The 17,793-nt window shown below is 38.6% G+C and overlaps 1 protein-coding gene across 10 annotated transcripts in view; it reads left to right on the top strand.

Annotated features, from left to right (window-relative positions):
* Window positions 1–17,793, top strand: part of ZBTB40 (zinc finger and BTB domain containing 40) — a 68,191-nt gene that overhangs the window by 17,781 nt on the left and 32,617 nt on the right. For all 10 annotated transcript variants that reach the window (XR_014807239.1, XR_014807237.1, XR_014807238.1 and 7 more), the window contains 3 exons: window positions 6,095–6,186; window positions 12,368–13,136; window positions 14,049–14,182. Coding sequence is in view for 7 of the 10 variants with exons in the window: in XM_084963272.1 (XP_084819398.1) it covers window positions 12,440–13,136; window positions 14,049–14,182 (831 nt within the window). In the remaining 3 variants the exon portion in view is untranslated. The remainder of the gene's footprint in view (window positions 1–6,094; window positions 6,187–12,367; window positions 13,137–14,048; window positions 14,183–17,793) is intronic.

Raw genomic sequence — 17,793 nt, forward strand, 5'->3', positions numbered from 1 at the left:
GACTAGCATCTGGGATGGAACAATGATGATCGTGATGATAACATTAGAAACAACAGTGACAATACGTATAAAAAGATAGTACTATGAACCCAGGGGTATCAAATACAAAAATCTCCATCCCTTACAGTATACACTGCTGCCTTTCAGGCCCTCAGTGTAAGAAAAGACACCAAATGACAGCTGCTTTTGAACTTGAGAAATGTGGGCCCGCTAAAAGCTGCAGTCACCCTTTTCTAACCTCACCAATCCTCCTTGTGTTCTCAGAAATAATTGCTAGTGGTTCTCTTTTAACTTAGCTGATTCCTTAGATACCTTACATTTTAAATCATCTTTTTGTGTGTAGCAAACGCCCGATTTCTTGTCTCAAAATGTGTGATCTTTGCACTAATTATGTTGAGAGTGCCTGTTATTTCACCTGACTGGTTGTTTGTGAGATACTAAATAGCCATGGGGTTAAAGCCAACTCAGATCAAAGAGCAACTCAGCCTCTCGGGACCTCAGTTTCTTCCATTAAAAAGGGAGAGATTGGACTAAGGTCATTTGGTCATACGACAAGAGTACGTGATAGATAAAGTAATGAACTTAGGTTTGCTGAAAGCAATGAATAGGGCTCTCCAAAGTCCCTTCCAGCTCTCTCGTTCCAGCAGAGCCCAGAAATCACGATAGAAGAAAAGATTTTTTTCTGGAAGTAGGGATTATCATCAGTAGCAACAGTTAAAAAACAAAACAAAACAAACAAACAAAAAACTTTAAGCAGATATGATTGCATGAAGCCAGAACATAAGAGTGATGTCTCAGACCATGAGATAGATGTGCCCAAAGGAGAGTGCACAATTGTTAGGAGAAGCAGAATAGAGGACCCTTGATTGAGTATTCGAATGGCTTTTCTTTCTTATATTGGGATACAGAAACCCAACCAGAGGAGGGTCCGCCCAGCTTCTGCTCCAGGGAGCTTTGGTTATTTGCTATTAGACAGTATACATACGATGCTTGTTCTTCCTTCTCATTGCTAGTCACTTCTCCCTATCAGACCGTGCCGTCTGTCGTCGGAAAAGCTCTGCTTTCATTGTGCTATTTCTGTTTCAGAAGCTCCTCTCTCAAAGCGGATTAAGTTCCTCTGCTCAGTTTCTGCCCTCCTCCTCCACCCTAGGCAGCCTAGTGCTCTGCATGTCCTCTGCAGGGGTGTTTTCAGAGACCCACCCTGGTCAACCCAGTGTCCATAATAATTAATGATGGCGACAGCTCACTGGCGGCCTTGCCAGTGGGTGCAGTGCCAGCCACCTGTGCACATACGTTATTCCAGAGTGCTCTCCCTCCCTTTTCACCCTTGCCTGTTGAAATTGTACCTAACTTGGCATTTACCAACAACAGCCTTCCCCCCTTTCTTTCCACTCACTGAGATCAATCTCTTTTTTCCCTTGCCTGTTTTTCCTTTCCCTCTTCTCCCTCTTCTTCTTTTTCTTTCTTTCTTTCTTTCGTTCGTTTGTCCGTCCTTCCTTCCTTCCTTCCTTCCTTTCTTTCTTTCTTTTCGTCTTTTTAGGGCCATACCCATGGCACATGGAAGTTCCCACGGTAGAGGTCCAGTTGGAGCTGCAGCTGCCCAAGCCTATGGCCACAGCAACACAGGATCCAAGCTGCATCTGCGACCTACACCACAGCTCGCAGCAATGCCAGATCCTTAACCCACTGAGCGAGGCCAGGGATGGAACCCACAAGCTCATGGTTACAAGTCGGGTTTGTTGCTGCTGAACCATAACGGGAACTCCTTCCTTTCCCTCTTCTTGTCTCTTGTGGATTGAGTCCTTTTAAGTGTTCTGTTTTCAATCATTCCAGTTTGCCGACAACTTTATCGACAAGGACCTTGTTTTATATTTCGCTTGGCTCCCACACAGCACCTAACAGTATGCTGAGTGAATGGTAGGCAGTTGACTTATAAATAGTTGCTGGTTGACATGTATGTATCGCTGGCTGAAGACTTAATGGGAAAGTAAGTACAGTCAATTGGAGAGTGGCAGGTCCAGTTCCTGAAACCTAGAAAAGTCTCTTATCCTCCAGCAGTGGCAGCAAAGACCTTTGTTTGACTATCTTGCTAAGGACATTGCCAGCAGTTGTGGATTTCAGAACATCTACTTTATTAATTAGGCGGTGTGAATCAAGACTGTAAGTCTTTACTGTCATAGTCCTTCTGGTCCATCGAAGAGATTCCATGTTTCTTACCCACTCTTACGTAGCTCTTGCTTGTGCTTTTCCTGGGTTTAGGTTTGTTTTTTTTCCTGTGCGTGACTGTTGTTTCTTTGTACCTTAAGGAATCCTCAAACTTTCAAACCCTCTTTGGAAGTAGACGGAAAAAAAATTTAAAGAAAGAAGGAAGTCTTCTTTGTGCTCTTTTTAGAAGCCGGCCTAGTTTCCACTTTGTGTTGAATTCCCATTTGTGTTTTGGGTCATTATGCAGCATTTGGTTCAGCCAATTAAGTTTTTTCTTTCTAGGTATCTTTATTCTATATCACCAGAGTCTTTTCTTAAGGCTTTAATATTGTTCCTTTGAGGAACATCCATCTTTCTGGTGCTCTTTTGTTGCTTAAATGTTCTTCCCTTGGGACCTTTGACAATTTTCCCAAGCCCGGCAATTTCAGTAAGTGCTTAATAACATAATTTCGGTTGTCTCTGTACAGGAACTTCAGGACTTCACGTAAAGATTCCAACATGCCGTGTGTTCCGCTGTAGTGTCTAACTCTGAAAAGCCTGCTTTCGTGACGTTATATTTAGTACTGTGTTCTCTCTCCTCCCTTTAACTTCCTTGCAAAGGAAGTTAGGGGGAAACAGCAAAATGTGTTAGAGGCTTTTACACTTTAGTTATACGATTGGCAACGTATAGTTTAGTCTCGCTCTGTAGTGTATTCCCGTAGCCCCTGGATCACTACTATATCCCCTCATGATTATATATTAGATTCATTTAATGACAGTATACCTAAGAATGGTCTACAAAGATTATATAGTTTATTTACAGATAGATACTTTAGCTGTCATGCCAGATGACTAGTTTCAAAACTATTTAATGAGGAAAATTCACAGTCTCTTGGTAATACAACTAACACGTGTAGTATTTACTATGTGCTAGGCACTCTTAAGGGTAAATGTACCCACACATTAATTTTCTTATAAGGAACATGTGTCTGGTTCTTTAAGAATCCAGTCAGGGAATCTCTCTGCCATTTAATAAGAAAGTTTAATCTGATTCTTTATTGTGATCACTAATGCATTTAGACTTTTTTCTGCTATCTTAAGTTGTTTCCTGTTTACCACATTTTCTTTGACTTTAAAAAAAATTTTTTAACCATTTATTAAAAGGAAGTTGATTTATGGCTTCACGTTAGCTTCAGATATACAGCAAAGTAGTTCATTCTTATATAGATATATATATTTCATATATTCTTTTTTTTTTGCTTTTGCTTCCTCAGGCCACACCCACAGCATAGGGAGGCTCCCAGGGTAGGGGTTGAATCCGAGCTACTGCTGCCTGCCTACACCACACCACAGCAACACAGGATCTGAGCTGGGCCTGCAACCTGCATCACAGCTCACGGCAACACCAGATCCTTAACCCACTGAGCAAGGCCAGGGATTGAACCTGCAACCTCATGGTTACTAGTCGAATTTGTTTCTACTGTGCCACAGCAGGAACTCGACATATATTCTTTATATATATATCTTTATATATAAATTTATTCTTTCTCAGATTCTTTACCATTATAGGTTATTACAGTACACTGAATATAGTTCCCTATGCTATAGAGTAGGTCCTTGATTATACAGCAAAAGAGTTCTAAGAGGGAAGTTTATGGTGATACAAGCTTACCTCAGGAGACAAGAAAAATCTCAAGCAGCCTAACCTTACACCTAAAGCAACTAGAGAAAGCAGAACAAACAAAACCCCAAAGATAGTAGAAGGAAAGAAATCATAAAGATCAGAGCAGAAATAAATGAAATAGAGACTAAAGCAAACAGTAGAAAAAATCATTGAAACTAAAACCTGGTTCTTTGAAAAGATAAACAAAATTGAGGAACCTTTAGCTAGACTCATCAAAGAAAAAAGGGAGAGGGCCCAAATCAATAGAATCAGAAATGAAAAAAAAAAATTAGAGCTAATACCATAGAAATACAAAAGAGCATAAGAAACTACTATGAGTAACCATACATTAATAAAATGGACAACTTAGGACAAATTCTTAGAAAGGTACAGTTTCCCAAGAATGAACAGGAAGAAATAGAAAATATGAATAGATGAATTACCAGTACTGAAATTGAATCAGTAACTTAAGAACTCCCAATAAACAAAAGTCCAGAACCAGGTGGCAAGTTAATTCTACCAAACATTTAGAGAAGAATTAACACTTCTGAAACTATTCCAAAAAATTTCAGAGGAAGGAATACTTCCAAATTCACTCTGTGAGGCCACCATCATCCTAATACAAAAACTGGATAAAGATACCACAAAAAAAGAAAATTACAGGCCAGTATCACTGATGAACATAGATGCAAAAATCCTCAATGAAATACTAGCAGACTGAATTCAACAATACATTAAAAGGATCATAAGCCATGATCAAGTGGGATAAACATCCCAGAGAGGCAAGGATTTTTTCATATCTGCAAATCAATCAGGGTGATATACCACATTAACAGATTAAAGAATAAAAACCATATGATCATCTCAATAGATGCAGAAAAGGGTTTTGATAAAATTCAGCATCTGTTTATGATAAACACTCTTTGGAATGTGGGCACAGAGGGAACATACCTCAACATGATAAAAGCCGTATACAACAAACCCACAGCTAACATTATACTCAACGGTAAAAAGCTGAAAGCATTTCCTCTAAGATCAGGAACAAGGATGCCCACTCATGCCACTTGTATTGAGCATAGTTTTGGAAGTTCTTGCCGTAACAGAGAAGAAAACGAAATCCAAATTGGAAAAGAAGGAGTAAAACTATTACTGTTTGCAGATGACCTGATGTTATATGTAGAAAATCCTAAAGATGCTACCAGAAAATTAACAGTGCATCAATGAATTCAGTAAAATTGCTGGATACAAAATTAGTATACAGAAATCCTTTGCATTGTTATACACTAACAATGAAAGATCAGTAAGAGAAATTAAGGAAATAATCCTATTTACCATGGCATCAAAAAGAATAAAATACATACATAAAATAAACCTACCTGTGGAGGCAAAAGACCTGTACTACAATAACAAGACTCTAATGAAAAAATTGAAGACAACAAAACAGATGGAAAGACATACTGTGTTCTTGGATTGGAAGAAATCAATATTGTTAAAATGAACACACTACACAAGGCAATCTACATATTCAGTGCAATTCCTATCATGTTAGCAATGGCATTTTTACAGACCTAGAACAAGAAAAATTGTATGGAAAAACAAAAGACCCTGAAACAACCTTGAGAAAGAAGAATGGAGTTGGAAGAAGCATGCCTCCTGACTTCAGGCTATACTACAAAGCTACAGTAATCAAAACAGTATGGTACTGGCACAAAAACAGACATGTAGATCAATGGAACAGGATAGAAAGCCCAGAAATAAACCCATGCACTTATGGTCGGTTAATCTATGATGAGGTAAGAATATACAATGGGGAAAAGACAGTCTCTTCAATAAGCGGCACTGGGAAAATTAAACAGCTATATGTAAAAGAATGAAATTAGAACATTCTCTAATACCATATACAAAAAATAAACTCAAGATGGATTCAAGACTTAAATGTAAGACTAGATACTATAAACCTTCCTAGAGGAAAATAAAGGCAGAACACTTTTGACATAAATCTTTGTCTTTGTTTTCCCCTTTTTCACATGCTATCAGATTAATCACATTTTCTTTATTGCTTTTATACTTATTGTTTGCAAATATTTGTTTCACTTCTATTCCCGTATATCCTTACTTGTTAACACACATACTTCATGGCTAATGGTTAAAGTTAATCATTATTTTTGTCATCCCCTTGACTCTTGGAACACCCTAACTCGTTTCCCTTATGTCATATTCCATGTTCTTGTTGATTTTTAATTTCAGAGAGGCAGTGGATTTTCAAGAACACAGACCTCAGAGCCAGACTGCCTGAGTTTGGACCCTAGGTCTGCCACACACCTGTTGCATGACCCAAGGTAAGTTTTATAACCTCACTGTGCCACAACTTTCTTATAAAATGGGATGATAAGAGTACCTGCTTCATAGGGTTGTTGAAAAGATTAAATGAATTAGTGGATACAAAGCATTTAGAACAGTTCCTGGCACATAGGTAAGCATTCAGTAATGTGGCTGTCATTATTTTACTTCGTTTTTAACTTCTCCTTCCTATATCCATTTTAAAATAGTCAGTGCATTTTAGGTATTCCAACACATTTTCTTAATTTCCTTTTTATTAAATAATTAACATACAGTAAGGTAAATACTATTTGAAGAGTTTTGACAAATAGCTACTCTTTAACCCCTACTCAAGATAAGATATAGACTACTTCGATTCCCCAAGAAGGTTTCTTTATGTCTCTTTCCATTTAATTCCCTTCCCCACACCACCCCCACAACCTCCACAATACTGTCTGGTTTCTATCACTGTAGATTAGTTTTGCCTGTATTCCTGTTTCCTTAGATTGAGTCATATATCAGTATCCTTTTGTGTCTGGCTTCTTTGACCTAGTATTTTTAGAGTTTATCCATGTTATATATATCAGTGGTTAAACCTTTCTTATAAGAAACCTCCACACAGTTCTTCAAAGTAGTTGTACCATTTTGCACTTTCATCAGCAATGTATGAAAGTTCTAATCATTCTACATCCTCACTAACATTTGGTGTTATCAGTCTTTCTGATTTTAAGTTTTCTCATGGATATGATTAGCAATTTCTTTGTTTGCTACTTACTTTTTTTTTCTTTTACATTCTATCCTTTCTGGTTCAGTTTCCTTCTTACAGTAATTCTTTCAGCGACAGTCTCTCAGTCTCTTAACTTTGTTTAAAAGTGATTTTGGGAGTTCCCGTCGTGGCGCAGTGGTTAACGAATCCGACTAGGAACCATGAGGTTGCGGGTTCGATCCCTGCCGTTGCTCAGTGGGTTAACGATCCTGTGTTGCCATGAGCTGTGGTGTAGGTTGCAGACGCAGCTCGGATCCCACGTTGCTGTGGCTCTGGCGTAGGCCAATGGCTACAGCTCCGATTCAACCCCTAGCCTGGGAACCTCCATATGCTGCGGGAGCGGCCCAAGAAATAGCAACAACAACAACAAAGACAAAAAGACAAAAAAAAAAAAAAAAAAAAAAAAAAAAGTGATTTTGTTTCAGCCTGTATGTAGATACTTGGTTGTTATTTTCCTTAATATTTGAAAACTCTTATCCCATTTTCTTCTGATATCTGTTGTTATTAATAAATCTACATCAGTCCAATTGTCATTCTCTTATTAAGAAATAATCTTTGCTTTTGGTTTTCTTAACAATTATTTTTCTCAGTGTTGTTGATATTTTGAAGTTTTTGTTCTGAAGACTCATGTCTGACTTTGATTCTGGAGGATTCCTAGAAATTATATCTTCAAACAACCTTGAGAAAGAAGAACGGAACTGGAGGAAGCATGCTCCCTGACTTTAGGCTATACTATAAAGCTACAAAACATTTCCCATATGTTTTTCATAATTTCTCTCTGGAACACCTATTTTGATGCATGTGAAACCTTTGTATTCTGTTTTCCATGTCCTTTAACCTTGCTTTTCATATTTTTGTTTGTTTTTTTAACTCTGCTGTCTTCTGAGCAATTTTCTCAGACTTCCCTTCCTAATCACTAGTTTTCTCTTTTACTGTATCTAATCTGTTTATTTTGTCTGTGGACGAATTTCAGGGATTAACTTTTATTCCCAGAAATTCTTTTGGTTCTTTTTCACATCTGCCTGCTGTTTTGTTTTGTTTTTTCCATATTACCTTTTTCTTTCATTGTGGCTTCCCTTCATTTTGCCTGTTTATTAAAATGAAACAATTAATTTGTGGCATTTTTTCATAGTATTCTTTAATTTTTATAATTTTCAGTTCTCAGAGAGACTGTACTGTTTCCTGCATTTAGTGACTTTATGTTGATTCATTTACTCATGTGACTTTTTATTATTTGCCTTTTGGAGGTGCCACAGGAGTCCTCATCTGTAACACTGGAGCATCTATCTTGGCAAGGTCCTTTTTCTTTTTCTTTTTCTTTTTTCCATCACAGTTGGTTTACAGTGTTTTGTCAGTTTTCTACTGTATAGCCAAGTGACCCATGTATATGCATGTGTACATTCTTTTTCTCATACTGTCCTCCATCATAAGTGACTAGACATAGTTCCCAGTGCTATACAGCAGGATCTCATTGCTTATGCATTCCAAATGCAATAGTTTGCATCTATTAACCCCAGATTCCCAGTCCATCCCACTCCTGCCCCCTCCCCCTTGGCAACCACAAGTCTGTTCTTTGGCAAGGCCCTTTTTGTTTGACTTATTTTTTTTCCTCCCTCACCTCCAACTTTTATTCCCATTTCCCTCCCCTTTATAGCACCCACTCTAATGTATTTAACAAAATGTCTTTGGCTACAATATAGCTTTTTAAAAAATTATACTTGGTCTGTAATGTTGTTAGTTTCAGGCGTACAACAAAGTGATTCAGTTTTATATATATACATATATATATCTTTTTTTCAGATACTTTTCCCTTATAGGTTATTACAAAATATTAGGTATAGTTCCCTCACTATACAATAAGTCCTTGTTAGTTATCTATTTTATATATATATATACATATATATATACACATATATATATACATATATATATGTATATATATATACATATAGTGGTATGTGTATGTTAATTCCAAATCCCTAATTTATCCCTAATGTAGCTTTATCTTATTTATTATTTTGATTATGTGTTTTTAACTTACATAAATGGTATTATGCTCTAGATCTCATTCTGGTTGTTTTTAACTCAATTGGGTATTTAAGATCTATCCATGTATCTGTCTGAATAACTAGTTGTTGCTTCTTTCTCTTGCACTACATTCCATAGTATACATTCTGCATATTTGCTTAAATTCTTTTAGTAATAGGAGTTCCCATTTTGGCTTAGTGGGTTAAGAATCAGATATTGTATCCATGAAGATGCAGGCTTGATCCCTGGCCTCGCTCAGTGGGTTAAGAATCTGGTGTTGCCACAAGCTGCAGCATAGGTCACAGATATGGCTCAGATCCAGTGTTGCTATGGCTGTGGTGTAGGTCTGCAGCTGCACCTCCAGTTTCATGCCTAGCCTGGGAACTTCCATATGCTGCAGGTGTGGCCTTAAAAAGAAAAAATAATATTTTTTTGGTAATAGACATCTAAATTGCCTCTTATTTCCTTGCTAGCAAAAACAATGCCCCAGTAATCTTTCTGGCCATGTTTCCTTATGAACCTATGTGAGAATTTTTTCAGGAAATGTACCCAGGAATATGTTTCTTGAGCCAGAAGGCATATATACACAAAATTTCACTGAGTATTACCAGAATGTTTTTCCAAGATAGCTATATCAATTTATATACCACCAATTTTACCCTAGATTCAAATTCATGTTCTAACACATGTTACTCTAAGACCTTGGAGAAATTACTTAACTTCTCTGGGTCTCAGTCACCTCATCAGTAAAAGGGAATAATAGCAGCATCTGCCTTGTCAGGTTGTTACAAGGATAAAATGAGTTAATATATATAAAGCATATTCCTGAATATGATAGACACAAAATATTTGTTAGCTGCTTTTACTGCTATTATAATAACTATTGTTACTTGTTAGCCAATTATGTAAGCTTGTCCTCTGAATTGCCTAGTTATATCATTTTCCCATTTTTCTCCCCCTTAGGTTTTTTCCCCCTAAGGTTTCCAGAAATTTCTTATACATTCTAGGTATTAAATCCTTGTTGTCTTTAAACTGCAAAATTTATCTCCTAGTTCTACTATTTGTCTGTCATCTATTAATCATGTCTACAGACTATAGAGTTCTTTGACAGAAACCTTTTATATCAATATAGTGAAATTCATCATTTTTTGGCTTTGGGGGCAATGTTTAAGAAGTTTCCCTACCCCTGCTTCAAAGATACCCTCTGACATTTTCTACTGGTAGCTTTTATAAATTTGCTTTTCACATTCAGGTCTTCCTCATGTGGTTTGTAATAGTGGGCTCTTTTCTTTCTATGCTCTTCTTTTTCCCTGTGTGAGTCTCTGTGCCTTGGGTTATGAAAGTATTCTAGTTTTTTCCTTCTGCATGTCAAAGACCAGTTTTTATGTTAATTCCTCAGCTCAGAATTCTTGTATGAGATCCTTCTCCTCTGTATGTCATAGGCATACATTTTAGATTTCTTGTGGGTGCCTTTCCCCCTCCTCAAGGCCCAGATAATTAGCAACTATTATTGCTGTATCCCTGAGCCACTGAGCAGAGGTTTTTCAGACTGCATATCAAGGAGATATTTGAGGCTCTGGGCTACGTGCAAGGGTCTCAGTTCCAGCTCCCCCACCTTCTCTACCTGCCTGAAGCTATATCCCCAGTCTCCATGTGAGCAGTAATGCTTTCTCCTCCCAGCCTCAGGCCTGTATTGGAGTTTGAAACCCCTATGAGCCACCATGGTCTCAACTCCCACTTACTGTTCCAGCTTTGATTTTGATGTCACTTTCATTTCAGGTACCTGGGGATTTCCTTTTTTTTAAGCTTGGCTATATATTTTTAAAGCACTTTTGTTATGTTTTATACAGCATCTCTGTGTGTGTGAAGTTGGAGGGAAAGGTCTATGTACATCAGCTCAGTGTACCATTTTGCCAAAGGTTTTTTCCTTTAATTAGTATTCCTGCTAATTCCAGTAAAATTTCAAGTTTACCAGCTTACCTTCATTAAGTAACCTTTGATCACTCTTGCATTTATTCTGCTTTAACTATCCTAATTCTTCTTTTATTGTTCAAGTTTATAACTATGTTTTAGTATCTATTTGTGGGTAACCCACATAATTTGGTCCAGGTTTGTTGTTGTTTTTTGTTTGTTTGTTTTTTCTTTTTTAACCTTGCTCAGTTGCTTATTCTGTTACAGTTATTCTATTATTTTCTTATCTAATTTAGCTGTTAACAAAAATATGAAATATCTCTGACCACAAAACCCTGTAGTTAATGTTTAAAATATCTTCCTCTGGATCATGGGTGGACCTTTGTATTTTTCAGTCTGATGAAAGACTGACCAAAAATGACCAGAAAAATGACCCCAAAGTGACATTGTAAATAAATATTAGTTTGTCCTAAAAATATAATCCCAATAACTTGTTCCTTATTAGTAGGATTATTTTAAAAGATGTCTATCCAGATAAGTCTTTTGATTTACTGTAATCTGTAAGGCTTGTGTCTTGTCTTAGGAGGAAAATCACATTCTCCTGACGTCATTTGTTCTTCAGAAAAACCACACCAGTACCAGTTTAGTAGTTTATGCTTTGTGTTATTTGCAAATTGACTTCTTTTTCTGATTTTTTTCACAGATATTAAAATAAGTTAATATGCAGATTTTCAGAATTATCTCCTTTTTCCCCTAAAGATAGCTACAACTTTGGCCTGTTTTAAATCTTACAGATTTTCTTCCCCTTTCCCCACAAAAACCAGGAGATAGTCCAGACCTGCTCCTGTAGCTACTACTGTTTCAGCAAGTCAGTTAGCTCCCAGGCCACATTTCATCTTGTTTGTTAGTTTGTTTGTTTTGCTTTTTAGGGCCGCTCCTGTGGCTCCTGTGACATGGATGTTCCCAGGCCAGGGGTCAAATCAGAGCTGCAGCTGCTGGCCTGTGCACATTGTATCTCTTTTTTAAGAGTATGCATGATGAGAACATTGTGTTGTAGATCTCTGTTTGTATGTGTTTGTCTCCTTCAGTTGGCCAAGAACTTGGGAGCAGGAACGCAGTCATTGCAGTTACAGCCTTGAAATCAGAGGGATGTGGGCATGCCGTTTAATGGCTGCTTTTCTTTTGGCTGCTTCTCTCAGTCCCTTTAGCTTCAGTCTCATCCGTAATGGTCAGGCTGTGGTGTCTTTTCCACTGAGTCATTGTGAGGATCACATGAGACCATCCAGATGAAACACTAGGCATAGTGCCATTCGTGAGTAATTGACTGTTCTTATATCGTCATAAGTAATTCAGTATACCTGGCTCAGAGTTCCCTCCTATTCAGCAGCATTTGTTGAATGAACCAATGAATCACCTGTTCACTTGACTGTTTCATTCAGGGTATTTCCCTGTGTGCTTGTGAGGTGTTTAACATGGTGTTTTTGGGGTTTCTCTAGGATCTAGTACTGATCCCCACAAAGTTATTCTGGAAGAAGCGAGGGAGAGAGCTCTTGGACAGAGCTGATGCAATGGAGCTCCCCAACTATAGCCGGCAGCTGCTGCAGCAGCTCTACACTCTGTGCAAGGAACAGCAGTTCTGTGACTGCACGATTTCCATCGGTACTATTTACTTCAGGGCCCACAAGCTTGTCCTGGCCGCCGCCAGCCTCTTGTTCAAAACCCTGCTGGACAACACAGACACCATCTCCATTGATGCATCCGTGGTCAGCCCCGAAGAGTTTGCCCTCTTGTTAGAAATGATGTACACTGGCAAACTACCTGTGGGCAAGCACAACTTCTCCAAAATCATCTCTTTAGCCGACAGCCTACAGATGTTTGATGTGGCCGTTAGTTGTAAAAATCTTCTGACCAGCCTCGTAAGCTGCTCTGTTCAGGGTCAGGTGGTGAGGGATGTCTCCAGCCCATCCTCAGATTCATCCAGGAAGGAGTCAGAGAACCCTGAAGTAGAAATCCTTTCCTCTGAGGGGGCTGGAGAGCTTCATTCCTCCAGGGAGGCTTCCAGCCCGCAAGAGGGCCCTGTAAAAGGTGAGACGGAGGAAGCAATCCACACGGTTGTGCAGGAGATGAGTGTGGATCCTTCCGCTGCCCAGGAGATCCAGGGGAATGCGGAGAGCCCAGCGGAGCCCCCCCGTACAGCTGACGTCTGTTCCTCCTCCCCTGTTGTACAAACGGTTAGCAAGGCAAAAGAAGCAAGCGCGGAACCAGGTAATACTCATTTAATAGTTGTTTTGTCATCTATCCTCCTGTTGCTAATTACTAGATTCATTGATCTTTAGGAGTTTCTTTGTTTCAATGATAAATTCACCAAAGACCACTGTTAGATGGGAAACCAAAACCCAATGCAGTATTCCTACTAGGGCATTCTTTTTTTCTTCTTTTTTAAATGATTTTTTTTTTCATTATAGCTGGTTTACAGTATTCTTCAATTTTTACTGCACAGCAAAGTAACCCAGTCACGCATATATATATACATTCTTTTTCTCAACATTGTCCTCCATCATGTTCCATCATAAGTGATGAGATATGATGCCATAGCGCAGGAACTGTGCCATAGCGCAGGAACTCATTCTTATCCACTCCAAATGCAGTAGTTTGCATCTATTAACCCCAGACTCCCAGTCCATCCCCTTCCCTCCTCCTCCCCCTTGGCAACCACAAGTCTGTGCTCCAAGTCCATGAGTTTCTTTTCTGTGGAAAGGTTCATTTGTGCTCCATCAAGAGATTCATTTGTGGAAAGATTCCATCAAGAGATGAATGGATTAAGATGTGGAACACACATCTTAAAAAAAAAAAGAACAAAATAATGCCATTTGCAGCATGATTTCTTTTTAAAATGTCTCTGGTTTCTAGTGTTAGAAGCCTGAAGATGAACCACAGAGCAGAAAAGTATTGAATTAATGATGTACCATTTTTGATACATAGCCATTATTTTAACCAGGATGAGGATGGCCCAGAGGAGGAAACTGATTTCTGTTACTTGTATTTTCTTATAATTGATATGTTAGATGTCAGTTATAAGTTGCAGTATGTGACCTAAAGGTTCTCAAACAGCTTAAACTTTTATAAATCATTTCAAGTAATCAATCACTAATTTTTGAAATTTTGTTTTTTATTCAGAGCATGAGGGGAAGCATTACCAGCTGAATTTTCTTCTAGAAAATGAAAATATTTTCTCAGATGCACTGTTGATTACCCAGGATGTTTTAAAAAGGCTAGAAGAATGTTCAGAAATTAAAGGTGCGCAGAAGGAGGTAGGTACCATGAGTTTTGTTTGTTTGCTAGTTTAGTGTTCTCAGGATAGCAGATCAGATTTTCCCATAAGGGAGAGAAATACAAAAATGCAAAATATCCCAGGGTCTCAATTTTTTGAAACTTAAAAAAAAAATTTTTTGGTCATTTTTTTTTCCCCTAAAGGTTGGTCTTGCAAAAGTGCTAGGCAAGATACTTTCAAAATAAAGCTCTCTTTTGATTGCTAGGCGAATCCCAGTTTACAGTCCGTTTCGATCCTGGAACTTAACTAAGCATATACCATTTCTTCCTGATCAACTGTGGATAAAATTAGGCAGAAGGTAGTCATGGATAACCCCCAAACAGAGATTAAATAATAAAAACAAAAACAAAACAACAATAAACGCTCAAAACATGGTACAGAAAGGATTTAATATAAACTTACGTAGTAAATGCATCCAGTGTTTAGGAATGTGGTGGCCGTTTTCAGACATGAAAACAACGCCGAAGATTCATTGACTTCTTACTGTGCTACACTCGGTACCTGTTATCTTATTTAATCCTCACAAAAATTATTGAGGTGGATACCATGTTATTATTTTTTTTAACCCAGTTTTATGGATGAGAAGAACTGTCTCGAAGCGGTGATATAATTTGGCCCAGGTTGCAGAGCTCATAAAACTAAATTCTGAGCAAGAATTCAGATCTAAGTGTTGTGACTTTAGAGCTCTTCTCTTACACATTGAGTTACTGCCTCCCTCCAGGGTAGAAATGATACGTGTGTGTCAGGTATGTGTAAACCTTTAGGTACCGCCTGACGGAAAACTGCCAAATGGTTATCGTGCTCCATTTCTTAGTGGACTTTTTCATTATCTCAGTGAGATGCATCCCCACCTGTGGGCTCCCTGCCTGCCTGATTCCTCGTGCCTGGTGCTGCAGGAGTGCTTGCGTGGCCTCTTTACAGCTCCCCCTGCTTCCCATTTCTCCCGGCCTTGCCTCCCGTTCGGAGAGGTGCTGGCAGAGTGAGCGGGTGCTGTCCCTGCAGGCTTGCTCCTCTGACTGCTGGGACAGTGTGGGGAGGTCGCCCATGTTGCTGGAGACAATTTAGTGTCTGTGCATTGCAAGCAATAAATGCCTTCTACTCCTTAAGTATTTCTCGATTTCCCCTGGAAAAACAAATGTAAGGCCGAGTATTTATTTAACCATGGTTAATTGACAGTTGGCTATAAATTGTTTTCTTGAGAGGAGCCGTTCACAAGACTGGGCTAACTAACTCTGCCAACTCTCTTAGGGGAAGTTTCAAGTTGTAAATCCTTGATACTCTTTGTACTGATGATGCTGAAGGACATTTTGGTTTTATCTTTTTGCACTTGGATGTTCTCTTAACTATTCAATCCATCATTTTTGTCACTAGTTTGTTGCCTTGATAGCTTATAGACACACCTCTTCATGTTCTCTCTCCAGACAGCCTCTCCACTTAACTTGGGTTACAGAGGCGCAACCTCATTCCTTAGATCAGCAATACTCCAGTTATTGGTATCTCATCTGTATTTCCTTAAACTGTGTCTTACACATTTTTTTTCCTAACACCGTTTCCTGAAAGTATATGGCGCATAACAGGTTCTCAGGAAATGTTTGCTGTGCATGAAGTGATTCAACATTTTCCCCCAATTCTTGTCCTAATCTTTGTGGGGTTTTTTTGTTTTTTTTTTTTTAAAGCCAAACCTGAGGCATATGGAAATTCCTGAGCCAGGGATTGAATCCAAGCTGCAGCTGTGGAAACACAGGATCCTTTAACCCGCTGGGCCAGGACGGGGATCGAAACCATGCCTCTCCAGTGACCCGAGCTGATGCAATCGGATTCTTAACCCACTGTGCCACAGCAGGAACTCCTTGTCCTAATCTTTTGATGGCAATAACATTAATAGTACTTTGCAATAACATTGATTCCCTGTTGGTGATCATTATAGGCTTATGTTATTTCTTCCTCAATTTTACAGGTCAGAGTAGGAGCTCTACAAATCACTTGCTGGCTGTATTTAAAAACCGATTCTGTTTTATTCCATAATAAATCATTCAGCTAAAGAAAGACACAGGAAAAAAAAGTCTTTAAGAACATAAGATTAAATGAAGTAAAATATAGAGTTGGGGGAGGTAGTGCTTTGTACTTAGGCTCTATACGTCTCTTTCTCTGTGTGCCTTTCACTTTCTTTTAGACAGTTTTATTGAGGTATGACTAACATACAGTAAACTGTACATATTTAAAGTGTACAGCTTGCCAAGTTTCGAAACCTGAAATCGTCATCACCATAATCAAGAGAGTAAGCCTGTCCATCACCCCTAAAAGTTCCCTCACACCCCTTTGTAGTCCCTCCATCCTGCCCCTTTCCACTCATCCTTCCCCAGGTAACACTAGTCTGCTTTTTGTCTCTGTAGATTAATGTGCATTTTTTAGAGTATTATGTAAATGGAGTCATATAATCAGCATTCTTTTTGGTCTGGCTTCTTGCATTCAGCTTAAATATTTTGAGGTTTACTCATGTTGTTGCATGTTCATTTCGTTATGCCAGTTATTTATTTAGCCCTAACCATTTACTAGCATTGTGACCTGCAGTGGCTTAATCTCTGTAAGTCTTACTTTTCTAATTTGTAAAATTTGGGAATGTTGTCACCTCCATCATAGGGTCATTATGAAATTAATTAAGATTTATGCAAAACTCATACTAAAATGGCAGGCACATAGAAGGAGCTCAGTAGGTGATAACTGCTAGCGTTTGCTTACACATTAACTCAGTAATTTTAGCCTCAGTCAGACTTGAAACCTTTTTTTCACTTAGCATCTTACAATATCTTAGGGCCATGGTCGCTTTCTCTGATATGAGATGGTTTGCTGTTAATGTTTAAGGTTATTTGCAAGTAATACTTTCACATAGAAACCGTTACCCTTGGGTACCTATTTGAAATGCGGGTGTAGTGTCCCCTACGAAGTCATCAGTCTCTAGAACAGTGGTTAGTATATAAAAATGATCTGGTGCACCTGTTAATACGTACACCTCCAGACCGCGTCTCCAGAGAGTCTGATTCTTAAGCTGTGGTCGAGATTGGAAATCTCGATCTTTAACGAGTTTCCCATGAAATGCTGTTTTGGTATCTCTAGACTGTCTTTTGAGAAGCATTTTGCTAGAGAAGTTAATGGCTTACAGAATTCTTAAAGTGTGATGGCAGATGTCACGGGGTCTACATTGACAGCTCTCAGGGTTTTGAGTTGCTGCTAAATACCCATTTTTCACCCGTGTTACTCTTTGCTTTCTCCTCGATTCAGCAGATAATTACTGAGCAACTAGCATGTGCCAGGCATTGAGCGTGTTGCTAGGAAAATAAATAAGACTGGATCCCTATCCTTATAGAATGTCCGGACAGCAAAGAAATCCAGCCACACATGTAATTTTTGGGGAAGTGTGTATAGTGTCACCGAACTACAGGAATCCCCAAGACTTGTGTGTCAAGTATACCTATGAACTACTCATATGGAACGTCATTCTGCAGCTCCGCTACAATTGTAAAAGTTGTTGTTGGGGGGGTGGGGGGTTGTTTGCTTGTTGTTGTTGTTGTTCTGTTGATACATTTTTAGCTC

The sequence above is a fragment of the Sus scrofa genome, chromosome 6, assembly GCF_054392235.1.
Source record: "Sus scrofa isolate SSC_HxYL_T2T_F1_AM1 chromosome 6, Sscrofa_HxYL_maternal_Yorkshire_Landrace_v2.0, whole genome shotgun sequence".
Taxonomy (NCBI): domain Eukaryota; kingdom Metazoa; phylum Chordata; class Mammalia; order Artiodactyla; family Suidae; genus Sus; species Sus scrofa.